The 14,921-nt window shown below is 42.7% G+C and overlaps 1 protein-coding gene across 50 annotated transcripts in view; it reads left to right on the forward strand.

Moving 5' to 3' along the window:
- IGFN1 (immunoglobulin like and fibronectin type III domain containing 1) overlaps positions 1-14,921 on the forward strand; it is a 44,260-nt gene that overhangs the window by 12,169 nt on the left and 17,170 nt on the right. For 28 of the 50 annotated variants that reach the window (XM_053393651.1, XM_053393652.1, XM_053393631.1 and 25 more), the window contains exons 2-12: positions 2,853-2,922; positions 3,613-3,735; positions 4,316-4,455; positions 5,481-5,580; positions 6,658-6,705; positions 6,849-6,894; positions 7,906-8,083; positions 8,689-8,805; positions 10,680-10,851; positions 12,777-13,049; positions 13,840-14,889. In XM_053393651.1, the coding sequence (XP_053249626.1) occupies positions 2,904-2,922; positions 3,613-3,735; positions 4,316-4,455; positions 5,481-5,580; positions 6,658-6,705; positions 6,849-6,894; positions 7,906-8,083; positions 8,689-8,805; positions 10,680-10,851; positions 12,777-13,049; positions 13,840-14,889 (2,266 nt within the window). In that variant the 5' untranslated portion in view covers positions 2,853-2,903. The remainder of the gene's footprint in view (positions 1-2,852; positions 2,923-3,612; positions 3,736-4,315; positions 4,456-5,480; positions 5,581-6,657; positions 6,706-6,848; positions 6,895-7,905; positions 8,084-8,688; positions 8,806-10,679; positions 10,852-12,776; positions 13,050-13,839; positions 14,890-14,921) is intronic. The other 22 variants (XM_053393657.1, XM_053393653.1, XM_053393654.1 and 19 more) reach the window with 12 other exon arrangements.

Below are 14,921 nucleotides of genomic sequence, written 5' to 3' on the forward strand. Positions count from 1 at the left end.
ATATGTAGCATTAAATTGAAAATATTCCAGCCAATTTATTCCTTTTTTAAGTTCTTCATATTCTTTTAATTTGGTATTTTCATTCATTCCTTCTACCAGATCTTTATAAGTTGGCCAAGCATTTTTTGTATTATTTTTTAATATTGAGGTTGCCTCTATTGGAGAGATCCACCATGGGGTTCTTTCTATAATTCTCTCTTTCATTCTCTCCCATACCTCGAATAGGGCCTTTCTCACTAACTGTTTCGTGAATCCTTTATGCATTTGTGCTTTCCCGTAGATTAAATAGCCATGCCAACCATAAATTTTATCCCTCTAGTTCCAAGATTTCAGTATTTTTTAATAGCATCCACTCTTTCAACCAGCTCCAGCATGCAGCTTCAAAGTATCTTCTTAAATCTGGAACTGCAAATCCCCCAAATTCTTTTGGTCCCATCATTATTTCTGATTTTATTCTGGCTTTTCCCCCTTGCCTCAAATTGCTGATTTTATGTTGCCGGTCAGTTGGGGTACATAAAGCATTTCCAGCAATGTGTCTTTCTAACAAGTTACTTGCATTTGATTTCTTCCCCCTTAACTCCATTATCATTGAATTCAGTGGGAATTAAATCTGGGCTCGATCTAGACATATCAAAGAAACATTTCAGTTAAATGTGTTGTGAACTTTGTATGAGAAATCTGGTTGGCAAAAAACGGAACTCCACAGTGCCATCTGGTATCACAGCGTTATAATGCATAAACAATGCATATAAACAGCTTTTTTTTTTTGACAATGTAGCTGAGTCCCACATTTACAATTGAAATGACATTGGAGAGTCAAGGTTGTTGTTTTTTGCAAGATCTGTTCTCTGAAACCCATTCACAGAGAGGTATATGGTGTGACCAAAGCAGTTATTTCAAACTAGCAAGATGCCCATCCAATGACAGATGGCATGTAAAGAACCCTGTGGTGGTATAGTGGATTTTGGCTTAGAGAGTCTGAGTGTACACCCTAAGGCTTCAATGTCCAATAAGGGCTGGGCCACCTGGGATGAAGAGGAATTCAGTCAGATACACTGTTAAGAGAGAGGCTATACTTGCTGCTTGCTGCTAGTGATTTTAGCAATTAAGAAGCAGTCATACTGGTGACTGAATGGGGTAACTGTGCCCCTGAAAGACCAGGTGCGCAGCCTAGGAGTCATTTTGGACTCACAGCTGTCCATGGAGGCACAGGTCAAATCTGTGTCTAGGGCTCCATCTGGTACGCAGGCTGAGACTCTATCTGCCCACGGACTGTCTCGCCAGAGTGGGGCATGCTCTAGTTCTCTCTTGCTTGGACTACTGCAATGCGATCTTTGAAGGAGACCCAGAAACTACAACTAATCCAGAATGCGGCAGCTAGACTGGTGACTGGGAGCGGCCGCCAAAACCACATAACACCAGTCTCAAAAAACCTACATTGGCTCCCAGTATGTTTCCGGGCACAATTCAAAGTGTTGGTGCTGACCTTTAAAGCCCTAAACGGCCTCGGCCCAGTATACCTGAAGGAGCGTCTCCACCCCCATTGTTCCACCCAGACACTGAGGTCCAGTGCCAAGGGCCTTCTGGTGGTTCCCTCGCTGCGAGAAGCCAAGTTACAGGGAACCAGGCAGAGGGCCTTCTCAGTAGTGGCACCCGCCCTGTGGAATGCCCTCCCACCAGATGTCAAAGAGAAAAACAATTACCAGACTTTTAGAAGGCATCTGAAGGCAGCCCTGTTTAGGGAAACTTTTAATGTTTTACGGACTATTGTATTTTAATATTTTCTTGGAAGCCACCCAGAGTGGCTGGGGAAACCCAGTCAGATGGGAGGGGTATAAATAATAAATTACTACTACTACTACTACTACTACTACCTGAATGGTCCCACCATAAGTGGCATTTGGGGTACACTTTTCCATAGAAAGTCAGCAAGATGCTCTCTTTCATAAGGTATGCAAGTTATTGCTTAGAAGTCCCTCGATTTCTGATTGAGCACATTACTTTCTAAAAACTTTTTGAAAAAGTGGCATGATGACTTTGGAATGTCAGCGGATTGGTGAAATATAAATATTTTGATGGTTTCCTCTGAAATGTCAGCATCTGCCTCTCTTTTTTCTCAGATAGAAATTTGTAAATCTATTTCTGTAATCCTTAATTTGTAAGGCAGACTAAGTGAACAACATCGGAAGGGTACGCAAACATCTGCCATGCACCCTCATTTTGAGAGGGTGTTGGCACAACAAACAACTTTCCGTCATTTTCTGATTCTGAACGATCTCTCTAGCACCACCTAGTGCTTTTATTTCCAAGCAGCGATAGGCATTTCTTCAGTTATAATTCTGCCTGGAACAGCAGGCAGCCAACAGCAGGCAGGCCAAGACAGCCAAAGCCAAACATTCAAAGAGCCTATTTCTTTGTTCCTGGTTTATTTTATTGTACTTCATCCAAAGGAGTAAAATGATCCTCATTTGTCCCTTTGGGAGCTATATGAGTTTCTCTGAGACCAGCCTTCTAGTCTCAAATAGCACAGTACTGATTTCTCCTGTGGCTCCTATAGCCCCAGCAATCATTCTCCATCTAAGGAGAAACAAAATTGGATCTAAAAACTAACACAGAGGAGAATTTGTGTGCGTGTGAAATTCTCATGCGTGGGGTGCAGAGGTTTTGAGGCCCTAGACCCATGTTATCACAAGTACCCTTTTATTATATGAATGGTCTGCATTCTGCAGCCTTCCTGGGTGCACACACTTCAAGAACAACATCATATAAATAATAAAATTATTGCTGTTATTGTTATTGCTAGTGTGTCCCCCAGCCATGTATACTAATAGGTGATTGCCATTTATCTGCAGGAGAAATTCATCAGGTTTTCCTGCTGAGCTCCAGTTGCTGCCAGAAGAGGAATGGCAGGCCGGAGGGGAGGTGAGAGAGGCAAGCAACATGGCAGACCAGAGCCTCAACTACACAGACATTCTAGAACACAGCTGTCAACGTTTCCCTTTTTTAAAGGGAAATTCCCTTATTCCAAATAGGATTCCTCAGAAGAAAAGGGAGAAGTTGACAGCTATGTTCTAGAATGGGAGTAATGTTTGTAATTTACGATACCCAAAATTACTTCTAGGGGATCTCTTCTCGGCCTTGGAATGGAAGATACAAAGTGTGTTTCCAGAATGGGGCTTAATTTGCAAATGGGTCACAGGCAGCATTTTTTTCTTTTTCTTAATGGATTTCTCCTCAAAAGAATAAATCTGGATTAAAGGGTGAGGAGATGATGGGTTGGCATGTTGAAGCCAACAATATTGTGTAAACAGTGCAGCAACAATCAACAGCAACATCTTGCATGGAAGACGAGCAGCCTCATAATAAACAGGCATCTGGAAACACCTAAAGTTGGCTAGATTTTTATTTCTCTCAGGTGCTCAGTAAATGTTTTCTCAAAAAGGGGTCAGAACAAAACACCACATTTTTTAGTGCGGGGACATTTACAGTCTAATTATCTTTCAAGCTTGCTGCCTTGTAGTAATTAGCATAATGGGATTTGAGCTATTAGAGAAGTTTCAGTTAATAAATGCCCTCTTGCCCCACCTCCGGTCAATATTTATTACTTTGCAGTTAAAACTCTGAAGAGATCGGCCGTCCCTGGAGTGACTATCACACAGTTTGTGGAGGACATTCCGAAAGGGTGCAGCACACCTGACTTTGAGCGGAAGCCAATTACCTTAACATTACAGGAAGGTGAGGCATCGCCTAAGAACTGAGAACTGAGAACTAGCCCTGTTGTATATCGGGGGGGGGGGCTGTGTGGAGATGGTCTCTTCCTTTAAATTCCTGGGATTTTTATGTGAACAAATGCAAATAAAAGTACAATGCAAGCAAACTAAACAGTTTGTTGTTGTTTAGTCATTTAGTCATGTCTGACTCTTCATGACCCCTTGGACCAGAGCACGCCAGGCACTTCTGTCTTCCACTGCCTCCCGCAGTTTGGTCAAATTGATGTTAGTAGCTTTGAGAACACTGTCCAACCGTCTCATCCTCTGTTGTCCCCTTCTCCTTGTACCCTCAATCTTTCCCAACATCAGGGTCTTTCCCAGGGAGTCTTCTCTTCTCATGAGGTGGCCAAAGTATTGGAGCCTCAGCTTAATCACCAACTATTTTTGGCCTTTCTAAGGCATCTGCTGGAATGCTTTATTTCTTATTAGGAGGGAACTAGAAAACACATGGCAAATATTTCAAAGGGGAATTCCTTTACATTATCCGTTTTTATTGTGGATTTCTGCTTCCTACTGAAACATTTCCCTTCTTTTTTTCCTCCAAGGTAAAAATGCCATTTTCAGAGCTGTGGTCAAGGGTGAACCACAACCAGAGGTGTTCTGGAAACGCAATAATGAGGCAGTGGATGATCCTCAGAAATACCAGATATCATTCAGTCCAGCCACAAATGAGTTTATCCTGCAGGTGAGGATTAACTACTATTTATGGTTATGTACACACTATACATTTAGACTGCATCAACAGAAGTATAGTGTCCAGGTCAAGGGAAGTAATAGTCCCACTCTATTCTGACTTGGTGAGACCCCGCCTGGAATACTGTGTCTAATTCTGGGCACCACAATTTAAGAAGGATGTTGACAAGCTGGAACGTGTGCAGAGAAGGATGACCAAGAACCACAAGAGTCTGGAAACCAAGCCTTATGAGGAACGGTTGAGGAAGTTGGGTGTGTTTAGGCTGGATAAGAGGAGACTGAGAGGAGATATGATAGCCATCTTCAAATAACTTAGAGGCTGTCACATGAAAGAGGGAGCAAGCTTGTTTTCTCCTGTTCTGGAGGCTAGGACTCAAAACAATGGCTTTGAGTTGCAAGAAAGGAGATTCCAACTAAACACCAGGAAGAACTTTTTGACAGTAAGAGCTGTTTGACAGCGGAATGTACTCCCACGAGAGGTGGTGAACTCTCCTTTTTTGGAGGTTTTTAAGCAGAGGTTGGATGGCCATCTCTCATGGATGCTTTAGTTGAGATTCCTGCATTGCAGGGGGTTGGACTAGATGACCCTTTGGCCCCATTCCAACTCTATGATTCTATGATTTAAATGTGCTTCCCTCAAAGAATTCTGGGAACTGCAGTTTGTTAAGCATGCTGGGAATTTTAGCTCTGCGATGGGTAAACTGAAGTTCCCAGGATGCTTTGGGGGGGGGAGTTGTGTGCTTTAATGTATGGTATATACACAGCTTCCTGTGAATATACTGTTTAATCTTTAACGCAGTAAAATGTCGAGGACTGGTGAATCTTCTCCCTAAAATATTGAGCATCTTAGAAGAAGAAGAAGAGCCTGCTGGATCAGACCAATAGCCCACCTTGTCCAGCTTCCTGTTCTCATAGTGGCCAACCAGACACCTGTGGGAAACCGGCAAGCAGGACCTGAGCGCACACAACAATAATAATTTTTCTGCACTGATTTCCATTTCTCTTTTCTCTTTAAAGGTAAACAAAATCACTGCGGATGATGCTGACTTGTACCGTTGCACCGCTGTGAATGAGTATGGGGAAGCCACCTGCACTGCTGGTCTCAAGATCATACAGGGTAGGTTAGTCAAGGTAGCATGTTGCTGTCAGCCTCAACAATAATGCTTTGGCACTGAGGACCAACTATTACTTAAGTTGCAATCCTAAACATGCTTACCAGGGGTGAAAGCACCGCTGAGTACAATGAGACTTACTTCTGAGTATGTATGCATAAAAAGGTAAAGGGACCCCTAACCATTAGGTCCAGTCGCAGACAACTCTGGGGTTGCGGCACTCATCTCACTTTACTGGCCGAGGGAGCTGGTGTACAGCTTCCGGGTCATGTGGCCAGCATGACTAAGCCGCTTCTGGCAAACCAGAGCAGCACACGGAAACACCATTTACCTTCCCACCGGAGAGGTACCTACTTCTCTACTTGCACTTGACATACTTTCAGACTGCTAGGATGAAGGAGCAGGGACCAAGCAACAGGAGCTCACCCCGTCACAGGGATTCAAACTGCCGACCTTCTGATCGGCAAGCCCTAAGCTCAGTGGTATGCATAGGATTGCGTTATTAATGCAAATAATAAGTATGGGAGGGACAATAACTTAGTGGTAGAGCACATAACTTTGCATGGAGAAGTTTCCCAGTTCAGCCTCTGGCATCTCTAGTTTAAAGGATCAGGAAGCAAATGATGTCAGTGACCTGAGACCCTGGAGAACTGCTGCCATTCAGAAAGAAAAAAAATATCCAGTATGATATGTATAATGCAACTATAGGTATTCTTATTCATGAAAGATACCCATTAAAATCTACAGGCCAACAAAGGGCTTTCTCTATTACTGTAATTGCCATCAGGCATTTGAATGTCATGTTTTAATAGAATATTTAAATGAGAAACATAGATGATGCATTTCCCAGTTCGACAAATACAAAGAGAACCATGCTTGTCTCACTGAAGTCGGTATAAGTATGAACTGTACACTTAAGCCCTAAGAATTCTGTGAGGCTTGAGTGTGCTTAACATCTAAATTGTAACAACTGTCAATGCTTAGAGGAGGCATTCCTGCAACTACATGGCTAATTAAGGAATTCTCCTTCCCTCTTGATTTCTCTCCCTCCTCACCTGTCTTCTCTTGCCGTAACTGATCAGTCGGCTTCAAGAAGAAAGCGAAGCCCACTTCTTCTGCACCACAGACAGGTAAGCTGCATCGGTCTGGAGGCTCACAAGCCAAGACTTTGCCACTTGATAATACATCGACCACATCAACGCTCTTATTAAGCTCTGGGTTAAGGAAGCCCCATTTTCATTGCATGCCAATTCTTCTTTAAAAAATCTTACAGACCTGAAGAAGGAGCTGCAGGACTTCAGAAAAACATTAAAGAAACGGTGAGTGTTTTCAAGAACAGGTTGTTTTATAAAGTAGGGAGAAGGGGGTCCCTGTCTTCCAAAAAATGGCTGACAGTCCCACTTGCAGAGGGTGTTATATAAACAGATATTCTGCAGAAAATGTTCATGAACATCAGTATATAATAAGCAGATATCTTGCTTCTGACAGTAATAGGGATCAGTCCCCAATAGATGTTGCTGTCAGTAGTGTATGATTCCTTATACAATTGGTCTTGCTTTGCAGTTTTTTATCTCTTTCTCCTGAAGTTATAACCTTTTTGCTTAAGTAAATTTGGGGGTGGGAGGGTAGGACATCAATGTGGTCTTCTGGTTTTACCATTTGTTTAAGATCGTAAAATTAATATTAAGGGGAGAGCCAGTGGGGTGCATTGGTTAGTGTGCTGCACTAGGACCTAGGAGACCAGAGTTTGAATCTCCACTCAGCCATGGAGCTCATGGGGTGACCTTGGGCCAGTGGCAGTCTCTCATCTTAACCTACCTCACAGGGTTGTGTGAGGATAAAATGAGGAAGGGGTAAACTGTGAGCTCCATGGAAGAAAAGGGAACTATAAATGTAATAAGTGAATAATAAATACTGTGTGTACAGATAGGCTTAAATCATCTTCTTGATAAATTACTGTTACATGATTCCAAATGGTAGGAGGCCCAACATCTCCCCAGGTAAGATGTTCCAATGCAGAGTTACTTTAGCTTGTAGAAATAATGTATTGTACTTAATAATGCCACCCGCTGAGTGCAATTCTGCCATTAGCTGCAAACATCCCCATCATAAACAGAGGAGGCTGTATATGGTGTCATTAAAGAAAACAAATGGAGTCCTACTAGTATGTTCCTAGTGGATTTGCCTCATATTCTGAAGAGGGTTTGGAATAAAAAGCAACCCCCCACCCCACCCCAAAAAACACCCCACCACATATACATATTGAGAAAGATGTCTCCTGCTATTCACATATAATCAGGGTTTTTCTTCCTGGTACTTAACTCTCTCAGAACACCTTCAAGTGCTCCAAAGAAGGAAATGGATATGGAACAGATCTGGCAGTTACTGCTGAATGCAGATAAGAAAGATTATGAAAAGATCTGCCTGAAGTATGGCATTGTTGACTTCCGTGGGATGCTGAGGAAGCTTCAGGAGATGAAGAAGGAGAGAGAGGACAAGCAGGCACAGGTAAGGCTATTTCTTTAACACCAGAATCTAGGGAGGCAAATCCTCATCTTGTTGCATTTCATAGAAAGAAGAAGAAATTGTCTTATACTGAGTCAGTTCATTGGTTCACCAGGCTCAGTATTTTCTACACTGGCTGACAGCACCTCCTCAAGATTGAAGGCAGGGATCTCTCACAGTCCTATCTAGAGATGCCTGAGGACTGTTGTTAGGAAATTCTGCCTGCAAAGTAGATGCTTTACCGCTGAATTATGACGTTACCTGTGTCACAAATTCAGAATTGAGTAAGTTTTTCTGAAGGTCCCATACGGATTAAATGACCCAGTCACAGATCTCCAGGTGAAATTTAAAACTTCATTGCCAAGGCTCTGAGTATTATCGTGAACTTGCCACAAGGCTTGGGCTTGTTTTCCACAGCACATTCTCCTTAGAAAGGAGAACACCTAGATTTATCTAAAAAGCATTGAAATGGTAATCTTGCTTGCTGCTGCTGAAATAATTGACTTGGTTGTCTTCAGAACAGGTGGTACCCTATTTAAGCTGTGTTAATAGTCCTTGAAATCCACTATTATATCCCTGTGCTTTCATCTCCTCTTTGCTCTTTACAGTATCTACTCAACCTCAGAAACCTGAGGCATGTCAGAGTCAATGAGGTGCAAGGAAATGCTTCATTTGATCTAGAGATGGAACTGAAAAATCCGGAAAGTAGAATTTACCTATACAAGGTAAGGAAGGTTAAGTCAAGTCAAGTCACAGAGTTGTACCATATCAGACATCTGGGCTGAACTGGAGCTAAGTAGCTCAGGAGAGAAACCGAGAAATGTATAGCAGCACTGCTTGACTCCATGGTATACTTTACAGTATATATATATAGTCCTACAGTATAAACAAATTTCAGAAGGGAATATGTTAAAGTGAAAGCACAGCATCTACATCTTCCTCTTTAGGAGGAGTAACAATGACACAATAATCTTCCAAAAGGATACTGTAGAGTTGGAAAAGGTTCAGAAAGGGGCAGTCAAAAGGAACAGGGGATGGAACAACTCTCCTATGGTGAGAGGTAGTGTTTGGGCCTTTTAGTTTAGAGCAAAGGTAAGAGGTGACATGACAGAAGTTACGCATGTTATGTTGAAACTGGATAGCGAAAAGTTTTTCTCCCCCTCTCATAATACTAGTCCTCATTGGATATCCAGTGAACTTGAATGTTGGAAGATTTAGGACAGATAAAAGAAAGTACTTTTTCATGTAGCACATAGCCACCCAGAGTGGCCAGGGCAACCCAGTCAGAAGGATGGGGTACAAATAGTTCAACAATGAGACCCTCAGTGATGGCTCCCAACTGGGGTGGTTTTAAAAGAGGATTAGATAAACTGATGGAGGATCTATCAATGGGTTTGCTCTACCTCCATGGTCTGAGGCAATAATAGCAGTTGCTGGAAACAGCAGAAGAAAGTGCTTGTTGTGCCTGGCTGCTTATTATAGCGTTAAAATCGAGATGTGGAAAATATGGAAACAAAGAGGAGAGGCAGGATTGAGATTTGGAGATACGCTTCAAGGTCCAGACTATGGGAAACCCTGAAAAATTAATAATTATAATTTGGATGATAATTTGGTCTTTTTTATTTTAGTTTTTTTATTTTTATTGGATTATTACTTGATATGTTAATTGGATGTTTTTTATTGGAAGATTAATAAAAATGATTTAACCAAAAAAAAAGAGGATTAGATAAATTTATGGTGGATCTATCAATGGGTTTGCTCTACCTCCATGGTCAGGGGCAATAATAGCAGTTGCTGGAAACAGCAGAAGAAAGTGATGTTGTGCTTGTCGGGATCTCCGCTCGGCCAAGCTGATAAAGCTCATTTTCTTCCTCCGAGTCTTCAGAATCACCTCCCGACGTGCTTAATGACCTGAGCCTTTGATGAGGCTCCAAGGCACATTCTTCAGCAGAGTTTCCAGCACAGGAAAGAGACGAGAGGTTTGGGCTACATTATAAAGAGTTTATTTCTAAGCTATGCAGACAGAAAAGACATCCTCTCTCTATGGAAGCAGAGAGCAACTGGACAAAGGAACAAGGGAACAAAGGAACAAAGGAAACAGGAAACCACTAACGTCACATCCCGTCTCGTTTCCCGTGAGACTGGAAGGTCTCTGGAATGTAAACAGAGTCCTGTGACTCCAAGCAGCTGCTCAGTGGCAAAACAGAAACTAACAGTGCTTGGCTTGCTGCTTTCCCACAGGCAACTGGTTGGCCACTTTGAGGACAAGATGCTGCACTAGATGGGCCATGGGCCTGATCCAACAGGCTCTTCTTATGTTCTTATGAATGCCTATTCCTGATGCTGACAGCCCAAATTCTCAAAACTCAATATTTACAAATATTTACATATCCGTGTTCATTTTAAATCCCTGGTTAGCTTGTTTTTTTGGTGGGGCCACCAATGATTCCCAATTATAGTGGCTTTAAATCTTTGTCACCTGTCAATTTGTTGCAAATGGACATTTGCAAGGATCATTTTGCTTGGACTTTGGTTTATATTGTTTGCAAGATGATTCCGACCTTCCTGTGAATTTATTCTCTTTCCTTCCTCCCTTCAGGATGGCCAGATGATCAATTTTGGATTTGACAGTGAAAACACAAAGCACTGCCTGCGACAGGTTGGCAAAAAGTACAATTTTATCATCAACGATCTGCAGCCAGAAGATGCTGGCGTGTACCAGATCAAAGTAGAAGATGTAGATGTTTTCTCAACTGAGCTGGAAGCAGAATGTAAGGCTTCGTGACCATGGGGTTGTGCACAGAACCTAGAGGGGGTGTGCATTTGTTTCATAGCATATGGAAAAATTGAAATGAATGGGGGCCACTCATTTCATTTGATATTACTAGTAAAGAAACAAATGCCAGAGTTCTGGATGAATTCCAAATGTCATATATTCGTTCATTGCTCATTTATGACTTGTTTGGAACCATTCATCTCCTACTAACAGCAGGTATAGATCAGATGAAGATTACTGGTTGAGGTGTGGTAGTTTTCCTAACTTCCGCATTTCCAAAGGGCTCATCCAGACTTGTTTCCCCATGGAAAAATGCAAAGTCTTGACTGCTAAATTGGAGCAAATGCCAATCATGTTTTCTCCGATTTATCACTAAAGAATGGACAAGGACAAAACCACTCAGATCCATGCTTAGAAAGTGCAGGAGAAGCAGAAAACCACCCAGACCCATGCTTTCTGGGCATGGGAGAAGCAAGAGTGTGGATGAGTTAATGATTTGTACAGTAGTACCTTGGTTCCTGAATGGCTTAGTTGTCGAACAAATCAGCTCCCAAACACCGCAAACCCAGAAGTAAGTGTTCTGGTTTGCAAACGTTTTTCAGAAGCTGAATGTCTGATGTGGCTTCCGATTAAGTGCAAGAAGCTCCTGCAGCCAATTGGAAGCCGCACCTTAGTTTTCAAACAGTTTTGTGAGTTGAACGGACTCCCAGAATGGATTAAGTTCAAGAACCAAGGTACCATTGTAGTTTGACAGAGAGAGATTAGTTGATACATAGTCTGATCATGAAACAGGGGCCCTTTTCCCTGTCTGTCTGAAATTTAGCAGGTCTGAGTCTAAGGTCTGATTCCTTAGAAAGGGAATGAAATGCTTGATATTTTCATACCAATTGGAAAACACAGAGTAACAAGGAGAAGAAGTGCCACTGGATGTCCCATAGAAGGCAGGGGAAAGCCAAGAACAAATGAGAATAATGGCAATGAATTAAATAATAATGAAAATGAATGTGATTATTAATTAATGAATCACTAAATGAGAGAGGGCTTAATAACAAATATGAAATAACTACCAGGGGGATTCTTGCACACCCCTAGTCTCAGCTGTAATTAAATCTCAAAGTTACAGCTCAATCCTATGCATGGTCTCTCAGAAGCAAGTCTTGTGTTTACCCTCAGGGTTGCAGAATGCATAGGATTGCCACCTGACTAGTGTCAAAAATTAACAACAAAAATTAACAATAAAACAAATGTTCAAACTAAGGCCTCAGGGCTTCTTCACGCGTTAGTCTTTTTAAGGCTATAACATGTATCAGTTGTGTCTTTTTGATGTACATAGTACATAAACACACACGCCAGGGATTTATACCCATGTTGGATCAAATGTCTCATAAGATGTGAAGCAGCTCTCACTTTTGTGACTGAGCTCAGCTTTAATAGAAAGATGCTATGTAGGCTGAGAACTTGATTAGAAGGCAGAACGGGCTGATTTCTAATTGCATAATTGTGCATATTTTATCGAACATGAGGTTTTAAGACCTCATTATACCAAAAAACAAAAACATGATAGCACCTAGCTACAGTCTAGATATGGAGCCCCAGCTGACATTAGAGCATCTCCCAAGCTTTAATGTATACTCTGAGGGTTAAAAATTGCTGCATAAATAAGGGCAGATAAATTTCTCGGAGGTTTTCACATGCAGTCCTTATCAGGCTATCAGGGTGCTTTGTTGCCAAATCAGGGCTGGAAGTTCTGTTCAGGTTTTAGCATTTGTTTGGGTAATTTTGGAAGGCAGATACTAAGCCCTCACTCGCTGCTGAATGGAATTGGGTTTCCCCACGTTCCATCCATCTCACTGCTCTTCCAAAGCTGCCCTGTGGTCAGAATCTGTTGCATGTCTGTTTAACATCAATTTGGTATTGCAGCCATCCCAGTAAGTTTTCGCTATCCTCTTGGTGAGGTGAGATGCCACGAGCAAGGAAATGCTGTCTTTCAGTGCACTCTCTACGAACCCTGCTCCAACGCTACGTGGCTGCACAGAGACCGTATTCTAGAGTCCAATGACAAGTATGAAATTTCGGTCTCGGAAGATGGCCTAACTCATCGCCTAATCATCAAAAACACCCAGGCCTCTGACAAGGGGACGTACACCATTGATATTGGAGACCGCTCTTCAAGTGCCTGGCTTGAGGTTGAATGTGAGTGGTGATCTAATCTTGATTTCTCACACTATAATCTATTGTGAAGTGGGGTACCCCATTCCCTCACAGCAGCACTTCAGGGTTCTACATCCAAAAACTGATTGTTAAGCGCCCAACTATGGAGTGCAGGCTGATCTAAATGGGATAGATATTGGAAGAAACCTTAGGGCCTATTGTCATTATTTCTTACACCAATAACTTTAAATAGCAATCCTTTAATTGTGTTTGTGCTTTCCTGTCTAGCATGTTTAACATGTATTAGAAATGTCATTGTTTTAAAGGAAAGGAGTTCTGTAGAAAACTTTGTTAAATTGTAAAAACGCCAACAGTTCATCTATACCAGCACACTGTCTCCAACACTAGCAGAAAGAGATATAAAGGACCCATTTTAGTTGCCATAGCCAATATTCATTGATAGTCCCTAACCTTTATTCACTTGTCCATACCATTGTTAAAGATATGAGTCAATCTAGTGGGCATGACTTTGATTTGTGGCCTATAATGCCATTTTGGTTGTTTTTGTTAATGCCAGTAACTATTTGGAAATAAGAGGCGATTTCCTTCACTTAAAACAAACTAACTAACAAAATTCATGTATAATATTGATCATGATGGAGAATAAAATGCCACACACACCATCGGTGGCATCATATCTATTTCCTTAATATGGTTCTGATTAAAACAAAATTATTTTGCACTACATTAGTTTCCCCCTTGTTTTCTCATTTATTTCTTGTACATGGCTGTGAACTAGTTTAAGCTGACTAGCAATATGTTTACAATGCAGCTAAAGGAAAGAGAAAACAGACTGAAGGAGATAGTGATGATATAACTGGATGGCGGAAGAAACAGCTAGATGAAGACCGCGCAAAGAAACTTCGTCAAGGACAAGGCCGTGATGAGCAGGATGGCCAGTATAAGAATGGCCAAGCTGGCGAAGGAGAATCTTATGGTTCCTTAGGAAAAGATGGATCTTTGGGAAGAGGAGGAGCCAACAGAGATGGGAAGATGGGACAGTTTGCTGGGGTGGGGACAGACATGGGAGGAGGGCATGAGTTCTCTGGATTTGCTGGTGGTAGTAGTGAACATATGGGACATACTGGAAATGGTGCTGGTGGAGGAATGGGTGGTTTGGGTGGCATGGGTTCACTGCATGGTAAAGATGCTATGTTAGGTGGCACAGGAACTGGATCTGGAGGTGCAGGTGGACTGCAAACTTCAGGTGGTTCCACACTTAATGGAGCAAGTGGGCCAGGAGCTGGGTTTGGTGGTGCTGGTGGAGTAGGTGGCCTCTATGGCAAGGATGGGATGGTAGGTGGAGCTGGTGCTGGTGGAGTAGGTGGACTCTACGGCAAGGATGGGATGCTAGGTGGAGCTGGTGCTGGGGGAGCTGGCAGTGCTGGCAGAGAAGGTGGACTTTATGGTAAGGATGGCATGCTTGGTGGAGGTGGTGGTGCTGGTGGAGTAGGGGGACTTTATGGCAAGGATGGGATGCTAGGGGGAGCTGGTGCTGGTGGAGTAGGTGGACTCTACGGCAAGGATGGGATGCTAGGTGGAGCTGGTGCTGGGGGAGCTGGCGGTGCTGGGGGAGTAGGTGGACTTTATGGGAAGGATGGTATGTTAGGTGGAGCTGGTGGTGCTGGTGGAGCAGGTGGACTCTACGGCAAGGATGGGATGCTAGGTGGAGCTGGTGCTGGTGGAGCAGGTGGACTCTATGGCAAGGATGGGATGCTAGCTGGAGCTGGAGCTGGGGGAGCTGGTGGTGCTGGTGTAGGTGGATTTTATGGTAAGGATGGTATGTTAGGTGGTGCTGGTGCTGGTGGAGCTGGTGGTGCTGGTGGACTTCATGGCAAGGATGGGGTGCTAGGT

The sequence above is a fragment of the Podarcis raffonei genome, chromosome 6 (genome assembly GCF_027172205.1).
Source record: "Podarcis raffonei isolate rPodRaf1 chromosome 6, rPodRaf1.pri, whole genome shotgun sequence".
Lineage (NCBI taxonomy): Eukaryota > Metazoa > Chordata > Lepidosauria > Squamata > Lacertidae > Podarcis > Podarcis raffonei.